General features: G+C 51.2%; 1 protein-coding gene across 1 annotated transcript in view; it reads right to left on the reverse strand.

Moving 5' to 3' along the window:
* Window positions 1–17,603, reverse strand: part of Shb (SH2 domain containing adaptor protein B) — a 109,542-nt gene extending 91,939 nt beyond the window's left edge. Inside the window, exon 1 of the mRNA XM_021161323.1 lies at window positions 16,337–17,603. Within this exon, the coding sequence (XP_021016982.1) occupies window positions 16,337–17,035 (699 nt within the window). The 5' untranslated portion in view covers window positions 17,036–17,603. The remainder of the gene's footprint in view (window positions 1–16,336) is intronic.
* Between the last annotated feature and the right edge of the window lie 1,437 nt (window positions 17,604–19,040).

The following is a 19,040-nucleotide window of genomic DNA, read 5'->3' on the forward strand; positions in this document are numbered from 1 at the left end:
TGAGTTCCAGGACAGCCAGGGCTATACAGAGAAACCCTGTCACAAAAAAAAAAAAAAAAAAAAAAAAAAAAAAAACAGGGAAGCTTGGCAGGCCTTGACCTCCAGGACACCTCCCTTCGAAGAAAAATGGTTGGTACATTCCTTTCACATCCATGTGGACCACATGGGGCAATGCAGGGACTTAACTAATAGGACAGAGTACAGCATGCCCTGGAGACCATAGAAAGCAGCCAAAACAAAACAAAACCAAACAAAACCAACAACAACAAAGCCCTGAGCCAGGAACTGAGCTATCTCCTCCCTGTGAGACTCAGGGCTCCTCATCTACCAGTGGAGACACACCTGCAGCACAAACACAGAGGCTCTGAAACTTCTTTAGGCACCTGTCCTGTGCTTCTGTCTGCCTCCTGCTGAGAAGTTTGAGAGGAAAACTGTCCCCTGTCTGCAGAGCAACAACATTCCACAGCATGTTCACAGATGTCACAGCAAGACAGACAGACAGGACTGGAGAAACAGAAGAGATCAAAATGCAGGCTCTCACTTTGGCAGATAGCCAAGAAAATCCCCACCCCTTCCTGGGTCAGGCAGGAATACAGCCAGTCAGGCCCTCCCTCCGCGGTAATTCCCCTCCTCCCTCGCCCCACAGCGCCAGAGGGAGTTAAGGAAGAGAGGGTGTGAACTTCACCTTCCCCCGCCTGACAGTGCATTTCCGATACAGTGCTAAGCATGTATGGGCTGTGGCCATTGATACAGACAGATGTCGGTCGCATCCAGCACCGAGGGCTAGCATAGATGAGCAAGCCTGGTAGGCTTATATAACAAAGGGCTTGTCACCACTTCCTGTGATCACCAGCATTCCGACACAATGAGACACCCTCAGCCCTGGCTTTGAAGTTCAGCAATTCATTCAGATGGCCCAGCACAAATCTCAGCTGGTCACTGCCTAACTTCCCTACCTCCCCACACCCCTCCCAGGGAGCTTGGGGCGGCACTGTTGTTGACAGGGCTTTTTAGTCTTGTTTAAACTTCATTTTCTAATTTGCTTTTGTGATTAAATAATCTGCCTTTGTTCTTGAAACTGTAAAATAATCCAACCTTCCTGTGACAACCACTGTTAACAGTTCGGGTCTATTTCCTCCCTCCCCCTTTTCTACACGTGGGGGGTGGGGTGTGCTGGGAGGAAGTGCGGGGAATGCACACACCGGCTTTTCCTATCGCAGGCATTTCACCCACAGCTTCTCCCTCTCCAGCCCCACAGTCGTCGCTGAACTCCACGCCTATCGGCTGCTCCTTCTCACTACAGGCCTGCATCTCACATTAGCCATTTCCCGTGGTGGGATGCTTGGGGAATTACCAGTGTTTTGGTTTTTTCCAGTGCTTTAAAGTAACTAAATCACTGTAACACTCTTCATTCTATTCTTGAATAAATTCCTCAGACTTCTGAGGTGCCTCCCAACTGTGTCATCCCTGTTTCTGGTCACTCTTTTTGACCTGAAGCAAGCCAACAACTAGCTCTGTTTCCAACAGGTCTTGCCTAGAACTCAAGGCCCTCCCTCGTACACCAGCACACCCTGCTGTGCCTGCTGGAGAGGGAATCCAGGCATTTATACTATGTGTATACGTTGTTCCTGTGTGTGCAGGGATGGGGGTGAAGGCCAAAGGTCAATTCCTGGTGTCTTCTCCCACTGCTGCCTACCTTGTTTCTGAGACAGAATCTTGTCAGGTAAACTAGGCTGGCTGCCCAGGAGCCCCAGGGGTGTGCCCATCTCTGCCTCCCTAGTGCTGGGGTTACAAGCACATAGGACTACATCACACAGGTTCTGGGATCAAATCCAATACTGTCCCGCAGGAGCATTTTAAAATCAAGTCCATGGCGCTCGACAATTTACAACACAGACTGCTATAGTATGAACCTCTAGGTCAAACTCATTATTTTGAGTCTACCCACATACGCCAGTCAAGGTTTGAACATCCCTGGACCGAGGCTGGGAAATGCCAGGAGCCCTTACAGAATGGTGGTCTTTCATTAAAGAACAAGTAACGCCACACCACAGTAACAGAGGAAGACGAAGGATGACAATCTTACTGGGGATAGGGGGCTAACCAACTTCTAGACTGAATTCCAGGTTACTAGCCATGCCCCATTCACACAAGCCTTTGTAATTCAAATATGTAACTCTTTACAGGATGGCAGGGCTCTCTACCAAGGAAGAGCTGATTCCTATTTGAATTTGAGGAGTCTGGGGAAGACACAAGAATGTATGAACCTGGTGTTCTCTCGGTGTCCTTCTACCACAAAGTATAAAATAACTAAAAAGGAGAGACATCATACCGCTGAAATGTACCTTCATGGTACCAAAAGGTGGAGTACCAAGGCAACCTCAATTTGCTGAAGTTTAAAGCAATCCAGAGGAAACCAGGAGGGAGGGTGGGGGGTGCTGGAGTCGGGGAATAGATGCAAAGGACAGTACTCAAAAGTTGAAAAGGTTCCACCCACGGACAACAAACTGACCACCAAACTACTTCATCAGCAGCCCATGGAGAGCAAACAATGTCAGCAGTTTCCGCTGCCACCAGAGGCATCGTGGCTAAAACCTTTTAGCAAGGCCTCCAAGCAAGAAGCCTGCTTGAACTGAAGTTTCCCATGTCAGAATCAGCCCACGGCCACCTCACCCACACAGGGACCCTGCCATGAGGTACGGGCGAGTTGATAGGACTCAGCCACACCCCTGAGTTCAGTGTCTGCACTTGGAACAACCTCCAGGCTCAAGTTCGGGCAATGGGATCCAAGCCGTCCCAGCATTCACAGCTGCCCTACAGGTGACTGGCAAGTGATGACACTCACTGCCACCATCCTGTCACTTCACAGTCACACCACAGATGGATTTCAAATGGATCCAGGCCCCGTGGAAGTCTACTGAGAAGCAGTGTGACGCCTCGATCTGTGAAGTCTTCCTTCTGGCTCCTTGCTGGACAGAGTGGCCAGCCACAGAACTACAAAGGCAGGAAGACCTGGCTGGGGACTCCTCAGGGTCCCCCAACCGGCAAGCATCTCCATAGGCTGCTGCTTTGCTCTGGTAACCCAAAGTGTTCTGAGCACTTACTTTTTGTCAAAGATCATGTCCCCTGGGAGGACACTGTTGACAGGCCACAGGTCAGTATGAGCTCAGAACCCCATGCTCCCTGTTGAGAGGACATTACGGACCATGAGGTCCACCCTGCCTCGCTGTGGCTGCTTCCTCGCAGTCACCATTGGTCCTGACACCTGGGAGTGCCTCCAACTCTGTGTGATACCAGATGAGACAGCAGACCCTCAATCCAAGCCTCGGTGGCCAGCTCTGTCCACCTTCCAAACACACGTGACTGTCTCCACCAGGCTCCTGAGCCCCAGGTAGATGAGCCAATCAGTCGCTGCTCTGCCCCTTCTTGCCTCAGAGAAGTAAGGCCTTTACTTGCTCCATGTTCCTTTAGAGGTGAGCAGTTAAATCTGCTGGGCTCCCTCCATCTGCTCATCACCAGCAGTTCCAAGATGTGATACACTCCCTCCCACCTCTACCCATGCCATGGGACCCTGAGAGAATGTGGTCAGCTGTTCTAAAAGCTGAAGTAACTTATAGACACCCACAGAGGGCATTTGGGCTATTGACAACAGCGATCTTGAAAAACCTATACCTTGACAAGTGCTTGGTCAATTTCCCTCCACTGACCAGTGTTGTTCTGAGAGCTGCCTGAATGGCCAGCCACGCACTTCATGGCTTAAGGATGCAGATTTGGGTCTGATCCTTGCTACCTCTGCCTACAGACATGACATTTGCTTAACTGAGGTCCCCACCTCTGGAGGGACTCAACTGAGACCTCCCTACTTTAGCTGTCCCCTTAGGCTGCACAAGTTTTCTGAGAGCACCCAGACCTGACCCCGTCACTTCCTTGTTCCAGTGTCTTACTTTTGTCTCCCACCACATAAGGACTAAACTGCCCTGGTGGCCTCACAGCTCTGAGACCACCAGGTGATACAGCACTTTCCTCTCAACACCCCTGTATCTGTGCTGACAAGAGGTTAAGGGCAGACACAGGGACCAGACTGGACTCAAGGCCCAGGTCCAGATCTCCCTATCAGTAGCTGTGTCATGTGTGTGCTTCAGTTTCCTCCTTAACATGGGGATGGGGGTTCTCGGAATGTGCCTCCTAAGGAATGTGTGGGGCCCTGTGAGGAGCACACACAGTCTCAGAACTCGGGCTGGTCCCAGGGAAAGTGTTTCCTTCTGCTCCTCCCTGGCAGAGTAGGAAAAGGACAGCCAGGAGCCTGAAAGCCAAGCCTTGCGTCTAAAGCTGGGCTAAGGACCAGGACAGGCAGGGTCAAAGTAATACAAAAGTCCTAAGGCTCTTCCCACAGGTTCTGTGCTCTGCCAGAAAGCAACGGCTTTCTTTAACCCTTACAATGATTGACAGACACACTTCCCCTGAACAGCATCTCATTTGCCATCTATAAAGTGAGGACCCTCATGGTACCTCCTCAAAGACCCACCATGAAGGTCAAACATGGCAAAAGTAGCCTACACAGTGAGTGGTCAGGAAACACCATTGCCATTAACCCCATGTGACAGACAGGACATTCCAAGTCCAGGGAAACGAATTACTTATTCCAAATTACAAAGTTTCCAAGCCCAGGAACAGCATGGAAGATTAGGCCTTCTGTTCCCAATACCAATGCTGGTTTCAAGCCACAATCAGTGGACTGCCTGCCACCAGGGTCCTACAGTGTTCAGATCACCAGTTTTGAACCCCGAGGTATGGCCTTACTGACTAGCCCCAAGGACAAGGAGAGAGAATGCCCAGCTCCCGACACCGTGTCACTCAGCCAGGCAACCTCTGCCTCACACCAAGCGCTTCCTCTGGAATCCAGTCCTGCTTCTCCTTTCGATCTTTAAATCCTCTCCATTCACTCACGAATGAGACCCCGCTCCACACCACCTTTGTCTTTTCTGAGAACTTCTGAGCATTTACCGTGGCCCACCTTCTCAGAACTTGCTCTGGCCGGTCTCCTCTTTATAGCAAACTCCTGAGTTTGAGCTTCATCAAAGCCCTCCTCTGCTGGGATCCCAAAGGGTCCCTGTCCTTAGCTCGTGGTGCCTGGTTGGGAACCTGGCCCTCTCAGACAGTGTTATAGCTTGCTTTGACGAGACACCGTCACACATCCACGGGTTGTGTGGAAGAAGACAGAGGTAAACATTTTTAGGAAGGCAACAAACAGCTAAAGCTCATATACACCAGTAAATCCAAGAAACCACAAACTAAACCAAAATCCCGGTTCTCGAAAAAAGTGAGCAGGCCTTAAAACGAATGTGCCTTTCTAGGACACACTCTGAAAGCAGGTATCAAAACACTTCCCCTGCATACCCAACAGATCTTCTCCTATTAAGCCAGGGAAATAATCACAGGAACCTCTGCTAAGAATTTAGTCACAAAGGTGCTCTCAGAATCCTGCTAAGTTGGTGAAAACCAGTAAACAAGAGCGATGCAAACGTAATACCAGCATTAATTCCTGCTGTTGTATGTTTGAGACAGCGTAAGCACCATTCTATGTCTTTGGTCAGAAAGAAACTATTTTTATGTGGGGAAATATATATGTATACTGAAGATGCTGAGACGTAAGAACACTAACAGGTTAACACTTGTGAATTTTCTCTGAATTGTGTAGTTGGGGTTGGCGTCTGGGTTAGTTTCCTTTATATTTTCTGTAGCAAACTTTAATCCTGTTGTAACAGGTAAAGTTACCACTGAGACTGATACATAATACACTTCTCAGTTCCTGCCTCTTTCTGAGGACTGGCTCTGGGCACAGCTAGCTCACAACAGCAGGCAGGTAGGGGCTGTACCATCCCTTGAATGCTATGCATTCCCTAAATCACATGCTATGGCTTAGAATATACCAGAACTGTGGGGCTGTGGGGCTTTCTGAGAGCCCATGGCCACTGAGATGGTAAAGCTGCACCCTTGGGAACCTTCTGATCATGTTTATTTCTGGGTTCCATCCTCAGTGCTTCCAAAAGATTGCCCTGACTAACTCAGAGAACAGAGTGGAGGGAACGGACCGGAAGCCATTGGAACCTGGGTGCCCATAGGCAGCTGATGAGAAGACATCCAGTCTGGCATGTTCTGAAGTAAGAACCCACAGCAAGAAAAGAGGCCAACATGTCTGGTAGGTTTTGGCCTGAGTAGCTGGGAAGACGAGTGGTCACTGGCTTCTCTAGGGAAGGTCTGTTAGGGTTCCTAAGTACGCAGGAGACAGGGATGACCTCTGTCTGGAACTGCAAAAGAAACCCAGAAAACTGGAACAAGACTGCCAGATGAGGGATAGGCACAAGGACAGGGTAAGATGGCCCCAGACAGAGTGACCCATGCCCTGCCATGGGGCTGGAAGGTAAGCTTACAGAAAATTCTAAAAGACCTCTCAGTAGACCAAGTTCTCTGCCACTAGGCTACATGCTATCCCTGAAGCAATCTTCTCTAAAACCTACAGCCATCCATGCAACAGCTCTGTTCAGAACTCCCTGAAGGCTTCCTACTTCACTTCACAGTTCTAGTGAAAGATCTCTCCTATACCCACAAGGCTCAACTTCTCTGCCTGTTGCACGTCCCTCAGTCTCCACCTGCCCTGCCCAAACATGTGGCCCTCTGCACTGTCCTTGGAGCAATCCTGCCAGCTCCTGCCTCCCCCCTTCTTGCTTGGCCTTTCTCTTGTATGCAGTTCTCTTTGGAAGAGATACAGCTCACACCAACTGACCCTATAGTTAAGTCCCATACACAGCCACCTTAGGCTCTCTATCCCACATACCCACAGGGGGAGTGAGGTATACACGTTTGGTGCACAGCTCTATTCTTATCACCTACGCAGAGCAGTGCCCGGCATGTAGCACCTCTAAGCAAGAGATGTCGAATAAATAAAAGAGAATACATGAACGAGGCCATCCTCATTCCAGTTGGAGACTTTGGGTTCAGGCAGCAAATACTGCCCAGAGGACCTCTAACCTTCTATCACACACAGACACACACACACACACACACACCAAGCTACTTCCTTCTGGGCCTGGGGAAGCCACTGTCTGACCATTCGTTATTGTAAGCACCTCCCCGGGGTGGGGAATAACCCATCCTCTCTGAAACCCACTCCCTAAGCTTTTCCTTTCCAGCAAGATGGGAAGTCCAGAACTCCCCTTGGAGAGAAGAGAAAGGAACTGAATGACCAAGAGGAAAAGTCAGTCCTTCCTGGCTCGGCATTGAGAAAGTTCGCGCTTCTCAGGAAGTCAGCACCTCTGACTCTGAAAGTGAAACATTAATAGAAATATTACTGGAAAATACCAAACAGGAAGCAAAGGAAAATTCCATTGTGGAAGTAAGGCCCTCTGTCCATGCGCCTCAACAGTCTCAGCTAAGTGTTTCACAATCAAAACACAGAAGGGACAGAATTCAATCAGGTTGTCCTGCTTCCTGACAGCTCAAGTTCTGGCCAAGCTGCCTCCCCACCCTGGCTAAGAGATGCAGGGCAGGCTCACCTCCTTCCAGTGCTGACAGGGACTCCAGCACCTTCACCAAAGCAGATCTGAGAGGTCAGTGAGCTACAGGTATAAACACTGACTGTAGAACAACTACAAGGACGTAGACCCAGTCATTCTTGTAGGGTTTGGGGAGATGGTGAAGAGCAAAACAAACCGCAACGCAGAAAAAATTCGCTGTGATGCACAGTGCCAGTTTCAAATCTCATCTCTGCCTTGTACTAGCAAAATAAGTAGAGTAGGTACAGTGGGAACGAAAAGTATCGTGCACATCAAAGGAGGGCAGTGAGGAGAAAGAACCCCAGCACACAGCACAGCGTCTGGCTCAGAATGTACGCAATACTATAACTAGCTAGCACAGGCATGCAAATCCCCATGACTACAGTAACTACCCCTCTGTCCAAGTATCTGCTCCTCAGAGGAGCCTTCCCGGCTTCCCTCAGCTGAAGGGTATCTTCTTCCTCCTCTCTCTGCTCCAGGAACCAAGGTGCTGCCAGGACCAGTCTTGTTTCATGATCTCAGCTCACTCAAAACCTGTTTACATATCTATTCTGTCATGTAGATAAGAGCTGTGTTCCAACCTTGGTTCCGGTGTCCCCCAACCAGAAGTTCCTTATGTGCAGGCACTGGCCAGTTCCGGCACCATCCTCATATCCCCCAGCTTTGGACAATGGTCTGCATATAAAAGTTCCTCAGACAATACAGGCCCAACAGGAGTTGAGAGGCTACAGACCACTGCAACCTGTTTCCATCAAAGCACCCCCAACCAATGGGTGCCACCAACCAGCCAGCAGCCCAGTTTTCAGCTGTAAAGTTGTTGAGTCTCAGGCTTGTGTATGTGTGTGCGCGCACACGAGTGTGTGTACACCCATGTGGAAGCCACAGAACAACCCGAAAAAAAGTTGTTTTTTTTCCAGGGATCAAAATCAGGTTGCTGAGCCATCTCCTGGTCCCCAAGTCCAGGGTTATGTTGTTTTGGTTTGGTTGGCTTGGTTTGGTTGGTTGGTTTTTCAATGACCAAAGCTGACCTTTGCTTCAATGGTTCTGCAACACAAGTTAAACTCAGCAGGGGAGGGTTTGGCTGCAGGACCAGAGGAAACCACACCTGCTTCAGATTTGCCTTTTAAAGCCAAGGTACAGCCCAGCAATGCTTTAAGAGCTGAGAGAGGATGGGGATCAAGTCTTGAGGTGAAATCCTAAAACCAAGGCCAAGGTTCCGTCTTGTTCTCCAGAGTGTCTAATTAGAGGAGGCTTTCACCTGACCTCCTTTTAGGAAACTTATGTTCTTTCTAGATATGGGCAGAGGTACCACCAGCTTTTATCTTAAAGCAGAGCACACACAGCCTAGCCGATCCTAGGGGGAGGGAAGGTCTGGTGTTAGAATGAGAAGACATGACAGTTACAAGACACATATTTTTGTGTAGCTGTCCTCTGGGATGCGCCTACTCTGCGTGCAGAATTTCTCTATAAAATAACCCAAGTGCGGCATTAACATCTTCTTTATGGAACTCGGCAGCAGATGGGAGAGAGAGTCCAGCTGTGGGTCAAAACAAGGAAAGGGCTAAGAGGAATATTTGGTAGCAGGGAGAGGAAACATGACAGCCATCAGTCAACAGCAGGGCCCTCTTTCTCACGGCTGGTTAGGCTGGGAAAGAGTGAAGCAGTTTAGTAGAAAGCACACGGGTAGTGAGTGGACTCAGAATGCACGGTGTGCATCTTGTTGTCATCCTTAAAAGCTACGACATTAGGTCCATCACTGATGTCTCTAAACCTCAGGGTGAGCTGACAGTACGAACAGCCCTGAAAGCCTAGAATGTCTTGCCTCCATCCCTGCCCCTTACCCCACCATTCCACCTCTCTTCCTGAATCTTGGCCTTGTGTTGTGACTTGCTTTGGTCAACAGCATTTAAAGGAACAGTGTCCCAGATTCAAACCTCAAGAAACCTCAAGGGCTTCTGCCCTTTCTTGGAACCCTGTCCTGCCACAGGCACATATGCTGAAGAATAAGAGGCCAAGCCATACTGAAACGGAGCGGATTGGCACAGCTTGAGTGTACCCTAAACAGAGTGAGCCCCATCAAGACTGAAAATGGTGCTCGGTGCTCAGTGCCTGGCTTTGGAAATAAAGGTTTCTCAGAACACAAGTATTCCTACTAATATAGTCTCTAAGGCTGCCTATAGATGCAATGACAGAGCTAACCCACTGTGATGGAGACCAGCTCAAACCTGAAAACATTTACTGCCTGGTTCTAGCCCTTTAAAAAAAAAAAAAAAAGTTGACCTCTGAGGCTGGAGTGACATGGGATGGAGCAATAGCTGACACAGTATCTGGACCTAGAACCTAGACTGGCTGTGAGGACTTTGTGACCAAGGAAGTGTTACAATGAAGCCTTCTGGGGAATTAACACTGAGAATAGCTTTGACAAAATTTCTCTCACTCTCCTATCAAGGGTTGGGACATGAATGGGGAACCTGTCCTTGGCCATGAACTTTGTTCTAACCTTTTCCAAAAAGGACATTTTAAGGGCTGGAGAAGATGGCTATTAATCAAATCAAAACGCCTGACATTTTGATCCTGGCTTCCATTGATCTGGACTAGTGATTTATGTGAAAAAGATCAAATGACTGGTCAGCTCCTCTACATCAAGGCCCCTAGACCCATTCTGCCAACGGCTCTGCCCCTGCCCCTGCCTGTTGGGCCCAGCACTCAGCACAGGAGCCTTGCTCCCCAGTGCCTGCTCAGGCAGTCCCACTGTTACTCACCAGTCAGCTCAAGCAGCTCCTCCGGCAGGTCTCCTTCACCTGCCAGCATTCGGGCTGCTCCAGCCTTCTGGATGCACTTCAGCCTGCCTTTCCTTAGGTTCTGATACCGTCTCAGGCTTCAGAACCAAGTGGGCTTGTTCATTTATTGATACCCAAAGGATGTTGTTTCCAGAACTTTCCCTGAATACCACAAACCAAGGATGCTTATGTCTCCTATATAAATAACATAGTAGACTAGGCGTGGTGGCACACATCTTTAACCCAGACCTTAGAAGACAAAGACAGGAGGATCTCTATGAGTTCAAGGCCAGGCTGGTCTACACAGCGAGTGCCAGACTCAAACTAAATAAAAAGGGGAAAGGCACAAGGCTGTTTGCCTTCCACATACCTTAAGTCCTGTCTAGCTGACTTATAAGACCTAATACAAAGTAATATTACATAAGTTACACAACTGTTTATGGGTTAGGAAATAACAAGAAAATATAAGTTGATGTATGGGTCAATAATTTTGTTTCAACTTGGGGGCAAAATACTAGGAATTGAATCCAAGGCCTGGCTGGTGTGTGTGTAAAATCTTCCTCTAAGACTGAAGCACTCCATACTTCAGGAATGTTCCTTCAGCACAAAGGTAAACCATTAGAAATAGCTTCAGGAAGTCCCTGAAACTGACCAAATTCATTAGGCCCCTCCCTGCCAGAGTAAGCGAAGAGCCCCCCTCCCCCCTCAGAAGGAAGCGAGCTGCAAAGACTTGAGTGTTGCTTATACCCAAGAAAAGTTTTCTCTCACAATTTTGGCATATACTAGACAAACACTCTACTGCTAAGCAATACCTCAACCCTCTCTCTCTCTCTCTCTCTCTCTTTTCTTATTTTGACTTTTTATTTTCTGTGTTTTGTCTGCATGCTCACTGTGCACTATGTGCTTGGTCCCCATAGAGGCCAAAAGAAGACTTTGGACCTCTTGAAACTGGAGTTGCAGGTGTTTGTGAGCTGTACGCATGAGCTCCATGTGCATGCAGAGAATTGAACCCAGGTCCTCTGGAGAGCAGGGAGTACTCTAAATCACTGAGCCACCCCTCCAGACCCAGTTTTTTACATTTGACATTGAGACAAGGTCTAAGTTGCCCAAACTGGCTTTGAACATTCTGTAGCCTAGGTAGGCTTTCAATTTATAATCCTTCTGACTCAACTTCCGGAGTAGCTGGGAACACAGAGCTTTCTCTGTCCCCATTTGAGTGGCAGGTGGTTATGGCACAGACAGCTGCAGAAACAGGACACATACCCTGCTGTACCCTGATGTGAACCTCCGTGACCACACCTACTTTCCTCTGAATTCCCCATGTCTAGCTTTTAAGAGCTCAGAATCTGCTAGGTGCTTTATTGTGGTGTTGTTTTTGTTCTGTTTTATGTTTTTTGTTAAAAATTATTATTGGGTTTTTTTGGGGGGTTGGTTTTTGTTTTTTTGTTTTTTTGGTTTTTCAAGACAGGGTTTCTCTGTGTAGCCCTGGCTGTCCTGGAACTCACTCTGTAGACCAGGCTGGCCTTGAACTCAGAAATCCGCCTGCCTCTGCCTCCCAAGTGCTGGGATTAAAGGCGTGCGCCACCACCACTGCCCAGCTAAAAATTATTTTTATTTATTCGTTTGATATGGAAAACGTGTTATTTAACACAACTCTGTAGATGCTGATACTATACCAAGTGTTGGTACACATTAGCATGTATTTAATACCTAGGAAAACTGACTTCATGATGCATTCTTGACTTTCTCAGGTGTACTGGAAACACCACTTAATTATGATAAAAAGAAACAAGACCAGCAGAAAACATAACTGGATGAGACCGGCTGAAGCCCCTACCCCACCTCTCCTATACTGTCACCTCTTATTTCCCAAGCAAGACCCACCACATATGAGCTCTGGCTTCCAAGAACACATTAGGATGTGTTTTACCAGCATGAGCACATGTACACACACAAGCCCCCTTACAGCCTGTAGGCACCCCATCCCACTTAAATCCCCCCTTCCATCGCCTGTAGGTTCACCTTAAACACCTACTTACTAGAAAAAAGGCCTCCCCGAGTTCTCAGGACAAAAATCACTGTGGGGGATGAAAACTCCCATCAGAACTTCCTGCAGAAGCTCAGACCAAAGATTACTGCATCCTTAACCTCCACCCCTCTCCCCCACTCCACTCACTCACTCACATCTCATCTCTGAGCACAGAGATGGTGACTAAGTTATGTTAAGGGGGAATTCGGAACAGTGAAAAAGACTCTTTTTCAAGAATGGCTGTAAGGGAAAAAAAACCACCTCATTGGAGATGTTGCGGTGGAGGAGTGGGATGTGGCCAGGTGATGTGCCCCAGGACTCACTAACCTGGGAAAAGAGATGGACAACTTACTCGTACAAAAGAGGAAAGGGTTCAAGTGTGCAGGGCAGGAATGGAACCCCAAAGCTGAATCATGTTTGAACAGCACTAGAAGATGGCTGCACAAGCCAGCAGCAACACTGCATGCCACAAGAACTCTCATTTTGGGTCTGGGATTAAAGCTGACACCGGTGCCGGTGCCGGTGCCGGTGCCAGCCAATTCTCAAAAGGCACCAACAGGATGCTAGGCTGCCCCAGGCTAAGTGGGATTTTCCTAAAGCTATAGGTAGGGACTGAAGACAAGTTTAGGGATGTTCAGAGCTGGATCACAGTAGGTCTGGCCTCCCAAATGCTGTCTGCTAGAAATAATGTGAAAACCAGATTGCCATCTGACTGCCAGATGGGGAGGTACTGGCCACATACTGAGCTGGCGATGGGCACCTGCAGCCTGTATCCAAAGTGGTCCTGGCCAGAAGACTGGGGAATTAGGTGGAGAAGAGCCATCGTGGCAACAGGGTTGCCAAAGTGGGACCCAAGACCATAAGGAGCAATCACCCAGACACTTATCAAAAGGCTAATTCTCAAGGCTCCCACGAGAACTGATGGGAGCCACCCGTTTCCGGGAATGAATGCATCAGAGTTGGAACAGTAAGAATGTGAGAGACAGAGGATGGGAGAGATGCCGTGAAGCATTGCGGTCTAACCGTGGACGACCATCGCACTCACGGACTCAAGGCAACTATGGTCACCCACACACCCACACAACCACACAACCACACAAGTCAGTCAATAACCATTCCAGCATGGGTCGGAGGTCACTGGGGAGCTACTGGCAGCTCTTAGGGGAGCTTGGGGGAGCAGGGGGTGCAGTGGGGGGTACAGCTGGTACTTTGCCCATGCCCATACAGGCAGCACTAATTTGACTCAGTAGGTGATTTTTTTTAAAAGGAGATTAAGGTAGGAACAGCAAGTGGGGGAGGGGGTAGAGAGGGAGTGGGGAGCAAAGAGTGGGCGTGGTCAAGATACATTTGCATCTATGTAGAAAGCTGTCAGAAAGTCTATAAAAACAAATATGTGCAGGGCTTTTTTTTTTTTTTAAGAAGTTGCAGAGGAGGGGTGAGGATGGAGGTCCTTTGGTAGAATTGCTTGCTTAGCATTACAAAGCACTGGGTTCAATCTCCAGAACTGCACAAAACTAGATGTGGTTCATACCTGTAATCCCCACTGAGAGGTGGTGACACATGCCTTTTATCCTAGCTCTCGGGAGGTAGAGGCCAACCTGGTCTACAAAATGAGTTCCAGAACAGCCAGGGCTACACACACACACACACACACACACACACACACTCACACAAACCTGTCTCTAAAAACAGGAAGGAAGGAAGAAAGAGGGAGGAAGGGAAAGGGGACTGAAGCCCATTCTTGGCTACCTAGTGACTTTAAGGTCAGCATTGTATCAGTCTTATCTCAGAAAGTAAATAAAGTAGTGTCCAAGCCAGCCTTCCAGGACACTCCGTGTCCCTCTACTAGCTAGTCTGCTGTCTTGCCACCACTCCCTTGCTGCCTCTCTTTCTCATGACAGAAGGAACATCCAGAAGGTAACCTCCTCCCTTGTCTCCCAGGAGAGACAACTTTTAAAAGATCAAAGCTTCAACATGAGAAGGGAAAACCATCCCTGAGAGAGTGTTTCTTTAAAACCGTATCCCTTGCCACCATTCAACTCAGTTTACCTTCCTTGGTCCAGGCCCTGCAGCCCCTCTCGGGTCCTGTCCAATCCTAACCTCTCCGTTCCAACCACGTAAGACTTCATACCTGCAGATCTCTAAAGCAGCAGACCCTTCTCCAGCCATCCCCTGATCACTCCTGGCTCCAGGTCAACAATGGAGACCCCATTTAACACCAGGCCCCATCACAGGGTGCCCTCTGTCACAGCACTCAACACACACATACCCTGCTCAGGATCCCCCTTCCAGCACCTGGTAGACGAGAGCAAAGACCCATGGGAAATACTGTGACAATGTAGCCAAGTCTTAGGCACACTTGACATTCCAGCTACAAAGTATGATTACTAAGCATCTGAAAGTCTTAACTCTAATTGGGGGGAAAAAATGTTTACAACAAATTTGAAAGCCACACAAAGACTTCAGAGAGCAGGCTGAAGCACAAGCAGTAAACAAGGAAAGTCTGCCCCCTGGGGGGCAACGGTCTTGGGCAACTAGGGATGCTGAGTCAGGTGGGGTGGGCTGCAAACCTCTCTGGAAAGCTCTCGCTCCAGGCTCGCCCAGTGAGCCCACCACATAGGAAGCTGCAGGAAGCTTGACTTCCAGAAAACATCAACCACAAGCCCAATAGCTCAGCTCTTCTCAGGGACATCTCTCCTCTTGTACCCTTGGTGACTGTATGAGTCACCAGGGCTTCCAGCTCTCTGTTCTCAGTGTGGCATCTTGGATACTTGGGAAGTGCACAGAGTATGCGTTTCCAACGTGTGTGCCCACCCCGTTCCTGGGGACATAGGCTCCTTCGGGCTGCTCATACCATCCATTCTGGGCAGGCAATGCAGGATGACCCCAGGGAGAAGACCAGACAGGCAACTTTTTCAGGAGGGCATATCCTTCCTCACCTCTCCCATAAAACAAAAAGAAACCGTGCCAAGCACCCGCTGACAGGTAGGAAATGTCTCCCTGCTAGGCTAGCCAATCTCTATCAGTCCAGGCAAAAGTTTGAGCTTGCAAGGAGAGTGTGGGGGAGAACGCAGGCAAAGCAGGGGCCGGCCAGCCAGTGAAGATCTCTCACTGGGCCTCAGATTTAATCAAAACACTGCCTCAGCGAGAAGTAGGCAGAACAAGTATTTTATGGGGGAAGGGAGGTTAACTCAGGAGTGTGAAGGGAAGGAAGAGTAGAGGGGCCTGCCTGTAATTAACTCCCTTGTTATGAAGCAGGGAACAAGATGGCCTGATAGATTGGGCAGGGGATTGCCACAAAGGCTTCTCATTCCCGAGATGGTACTACAGGGATGGAATCAGGAAAGAGAATGAAGTGGGCAGAGGAGGGTATCTTTTTAGCAGACTGCCTGTGGAGCTGGGGAGAGCGGGTGGGAACGGCCAGATGGGTGAATTCTCTGGGAGGACGAACCTTAACACCGGAAAAGCCTGCGTGGGGGTTCCCAATATCGCTCCTAGTACAAAAGGCCGCTTGGCTTCGGAAACCTGGCACGCAGAGTGGGACGTTTAGAAGCATTTACACACACACAGATATTCAGGGACAGCCAATAAGGAAATCTACGACCCGGAGATTCCCTTTCCCACTCTAGACCTCAATTCCCATCTGCATCTGGGAGGGGGGCCATTACAGGGACCCCGGGGTAAACGAGAGTAAATGCTCTTTTAGGTCAGCCGCTGCTAACTTTACTGGGGGAGCCGGAAGGGCTGGCTGGGTCTGTCTTCTGGGTAGTTAGGCGGGGTGCTCTCGCTCTGGCTCTGGGATCCGCAAGGCTGCGTTTGGGGAGCAGGAACCAAAGAGTCAGAGTCTGATCAACCATCTGGCAAAATGCGCGCTGTAGCCTAGACCCCAGGATGCCAGAGCAAAGTTGATGCAAGGGATGGGAAACGTGGCAATGCCTCAGTTCCCCAAGCGCACCAATAGCTTTGGAGCTTACCTTATCTTTCTGACCAGCTCCGGTCTCCTCGGCGGAGCACTTGTTGAGCAGTTTTTTGCCTCCGCAGGTCGTGGGGCTCCAGGTACGGCCGCCAGAGCACACGCCTCCCGGAGGGTCCCCCGCAGCGCCCGCGCTCTCCACTTTGATGAGTCGGTGCTTAGGGGAGATGTAGCGCACTTCTGCCGGCGTCGCTGGCCGCCGCTCGCTGCTGCTGCGGTAGAGGTGCGGGGAGCCGGAGGATGAGGACGAGGACGCGGCGGCGCCCGCTCCCGCCGCCGCGCAGCAGCAGCCCGCAGCTCCCGCTGCCGCCGTGAAGGCGCGCTGGCCCCCGCCGGGGTCCCCGCCGCCGCCGCCGCCGCAGTAGTCCAGGCGGCACATAGCTCGCAGTTTGCGCAGCGACGAGCCCGGCCCGTTGTACGGGTCCTCGAAGTCGCGCTCCTTCTGCGCGCGGTAGGCGCGGATGAGGTCACTCGTGCTGCCGCTGTCGTCGGGCAGAGAGCCCGACGAGGCGGAGAAGCAGGCGGCGGCCGACCCACAGGACGCCGAGGACGCCGAGCAGGCCTGCGGCACGGCCTGCGGGGGCTGCTCGCGCCGCTCGCCCCGGCGCCGCTGCTCTCGGTAGTCCGGCCTCGGCGGCTGCGGCGGACTCTTGGTCTTGCTGTTGCCCAAGCTGAAGTACTTGTTCAGCCACTTGGCCATGGCGAAGGGCCGCCTAGGGCCGCGGCGCGCGAGCCCGGTCCGCCGCCGCGGCCATTCGGGGGACAACGCTGTCGCCCAGTCCCGCAACGCCCCTGCCCCGGTGGGGGGCGTGCGGGGCACCGGTCGCCAAGTTCAAGTTCTCGCAGCCGCCGCCTCCTGCTGTCCGCCGCCTGGCCCCGGCCGCTGCTGCACAGCCCTCCGCCCCTGCCGCGCGCCGACCGAGCTTCGGATCTCGCGCCCCGCACAGACGTGTCTCATAGGGCCCCGGGCCGCCTAGAGCGGAAGGCCAGGCGCCCCCCGCCGCGCACGCCCGCACCCAGCGCCCCCACCCTCGCGGAGCGCGCCCCTGCCCCGTGCGAGCCGCGGCCAGCTGCGGGCTTCTCGAGTGCACCGGGGCGAGCCCGGCCCCACTGCGGGGCGGAAAACAAGCGAACGAATGAGGGAGGCGGCCGGCGCCTGGCGGAGCCCGCGCGCCCCTGCCAGTCCCGGCGGCGCCTGGCTCTGCCGCTGCCTCTGCTGCCGCCTCCCGAGCCGCCGCGTGTGTGACACTCGGCCGCCAGAACCCGCCCAGCGCCGCGGCCCCGCCCCTTCCCGCAGGCCCCACCCCTCCGCCAATGCCCCGCCCCTTAGGCCACGCCCCCGCGTGCAGCCCGGAACCTCCTCACGACTGCAGGAGCCACCTCCTGCGGCCGCCTGGGCGCCAGCCCCGGGGTCCTGCCCTAGGGCGCCCGCGTCCTGAGGCTTGGCAGACCGTGCCTCCCTCCAGCAGGGATTGCGGCTCTTTGAAGCCAAAGCAGTCAGCACAGTCCCTGGGGGGTCCGCGCGCCGTGCACTCTAGGAATGGATGTCCACCATCGAGGTGATAGGCGGGCTGGACTAACGCACGACCTCTAGTTGACCGAGAGGACCGCGCAGAGGAGATGCCCTAAACTGAGAGAGTGGCTTGGCTGTCTCTCTTCTCTTTAAAGGGACAGAGACTCCGGTTCAGCTTTTCCGGCGCCGGATCTTCGAAAAACTCTTTATGCTAATGAGTGTATTAGCAATCCAGATGACGGATCCGGACGGGATAGGCGGCTGGGACCAGGCGGGGCACCAATCCCGGAGCAAGGCTAAGGGGAGGTCGGACTGTTTGCTTACCTTTTCACCTTCTAGGAAGTGGGGCTTTAACCCTGTTCACTGCCAACCTAGTGGAACCAGCTATGTAAACATTTAACGCTTAAGGTTGCCGGAGCTGGCGAGACTCTATTTAATCCAGAGACAGTTTTCCAGATGGAGAAACTGAGGCCCCGAGGTAGATTATACATGGATGACTAGGATGATGTAACTTAAGACAACGGAGTTATTATCCAAACGTGAGGAAAGCCAGGCCAAAGGGGGTGGGGGTGGGGGAGCTTTCCTACTAGTCTGCTCTCAGAGGGGGTAGCAGGAGCCTTGTCAAGACCAAAATACTGCCTGGAAATGAAATAAGGTATCTGTCTTCTAGATGTTAGATCTGTTTGGAAGTTCTATTTGGCCAGCCCCACCCCTCATCCCCCTTGAGTACCTCTGAGCTGAAACCGTCCTTCAGAATGGTGATTTGCCAAAATAGCACACTGTGACCGTAATTTCACCTGTCACCTGTTCATTATATATATGAGTTGGGCACACTGTTTTTCCTGTGTCCTGTAGGAACAGTAACCTATCGAAGTAGAGAGCAAATCCAGGATCTGCTAGAACTGGAGGTCAGACTCTCATCCTGAGACTTCGGGACCTGGTGAGGCACAGTGTTACCTCTTCCAAACTCTCCCTGCGACCTACCAGACTCAGGCCCCAGCGACACTACACTAGGGAAAGGCAGAGCCAGGACTCTGAAGGCTCCAATCTATCTGCTCAGCCGCACTTAGTCAAACTACTTGCCTCTCTCGTTCCCTAAGGCCACTTGAATTTCCCAAACCCCACTGCTACCTGAACCCCAACAATCTCGGATAACATTCCCACTTATTTCTTACCTGAGACCTATTCATTT

Source organism: Mus caroli, chromosome 4 (assembly GCF_900094665.2).
Source record: "Mus caroli chromosome 4, CAROLI_EIJ_v1.1, whole genome shotgun sequence".
Taxonomy (NCBI): domain Eukaryota; kingdom Metazoa; phylum Chordata; class Mammalia; order Rodentia; family Muridae; genus Mus; species Mus caroli.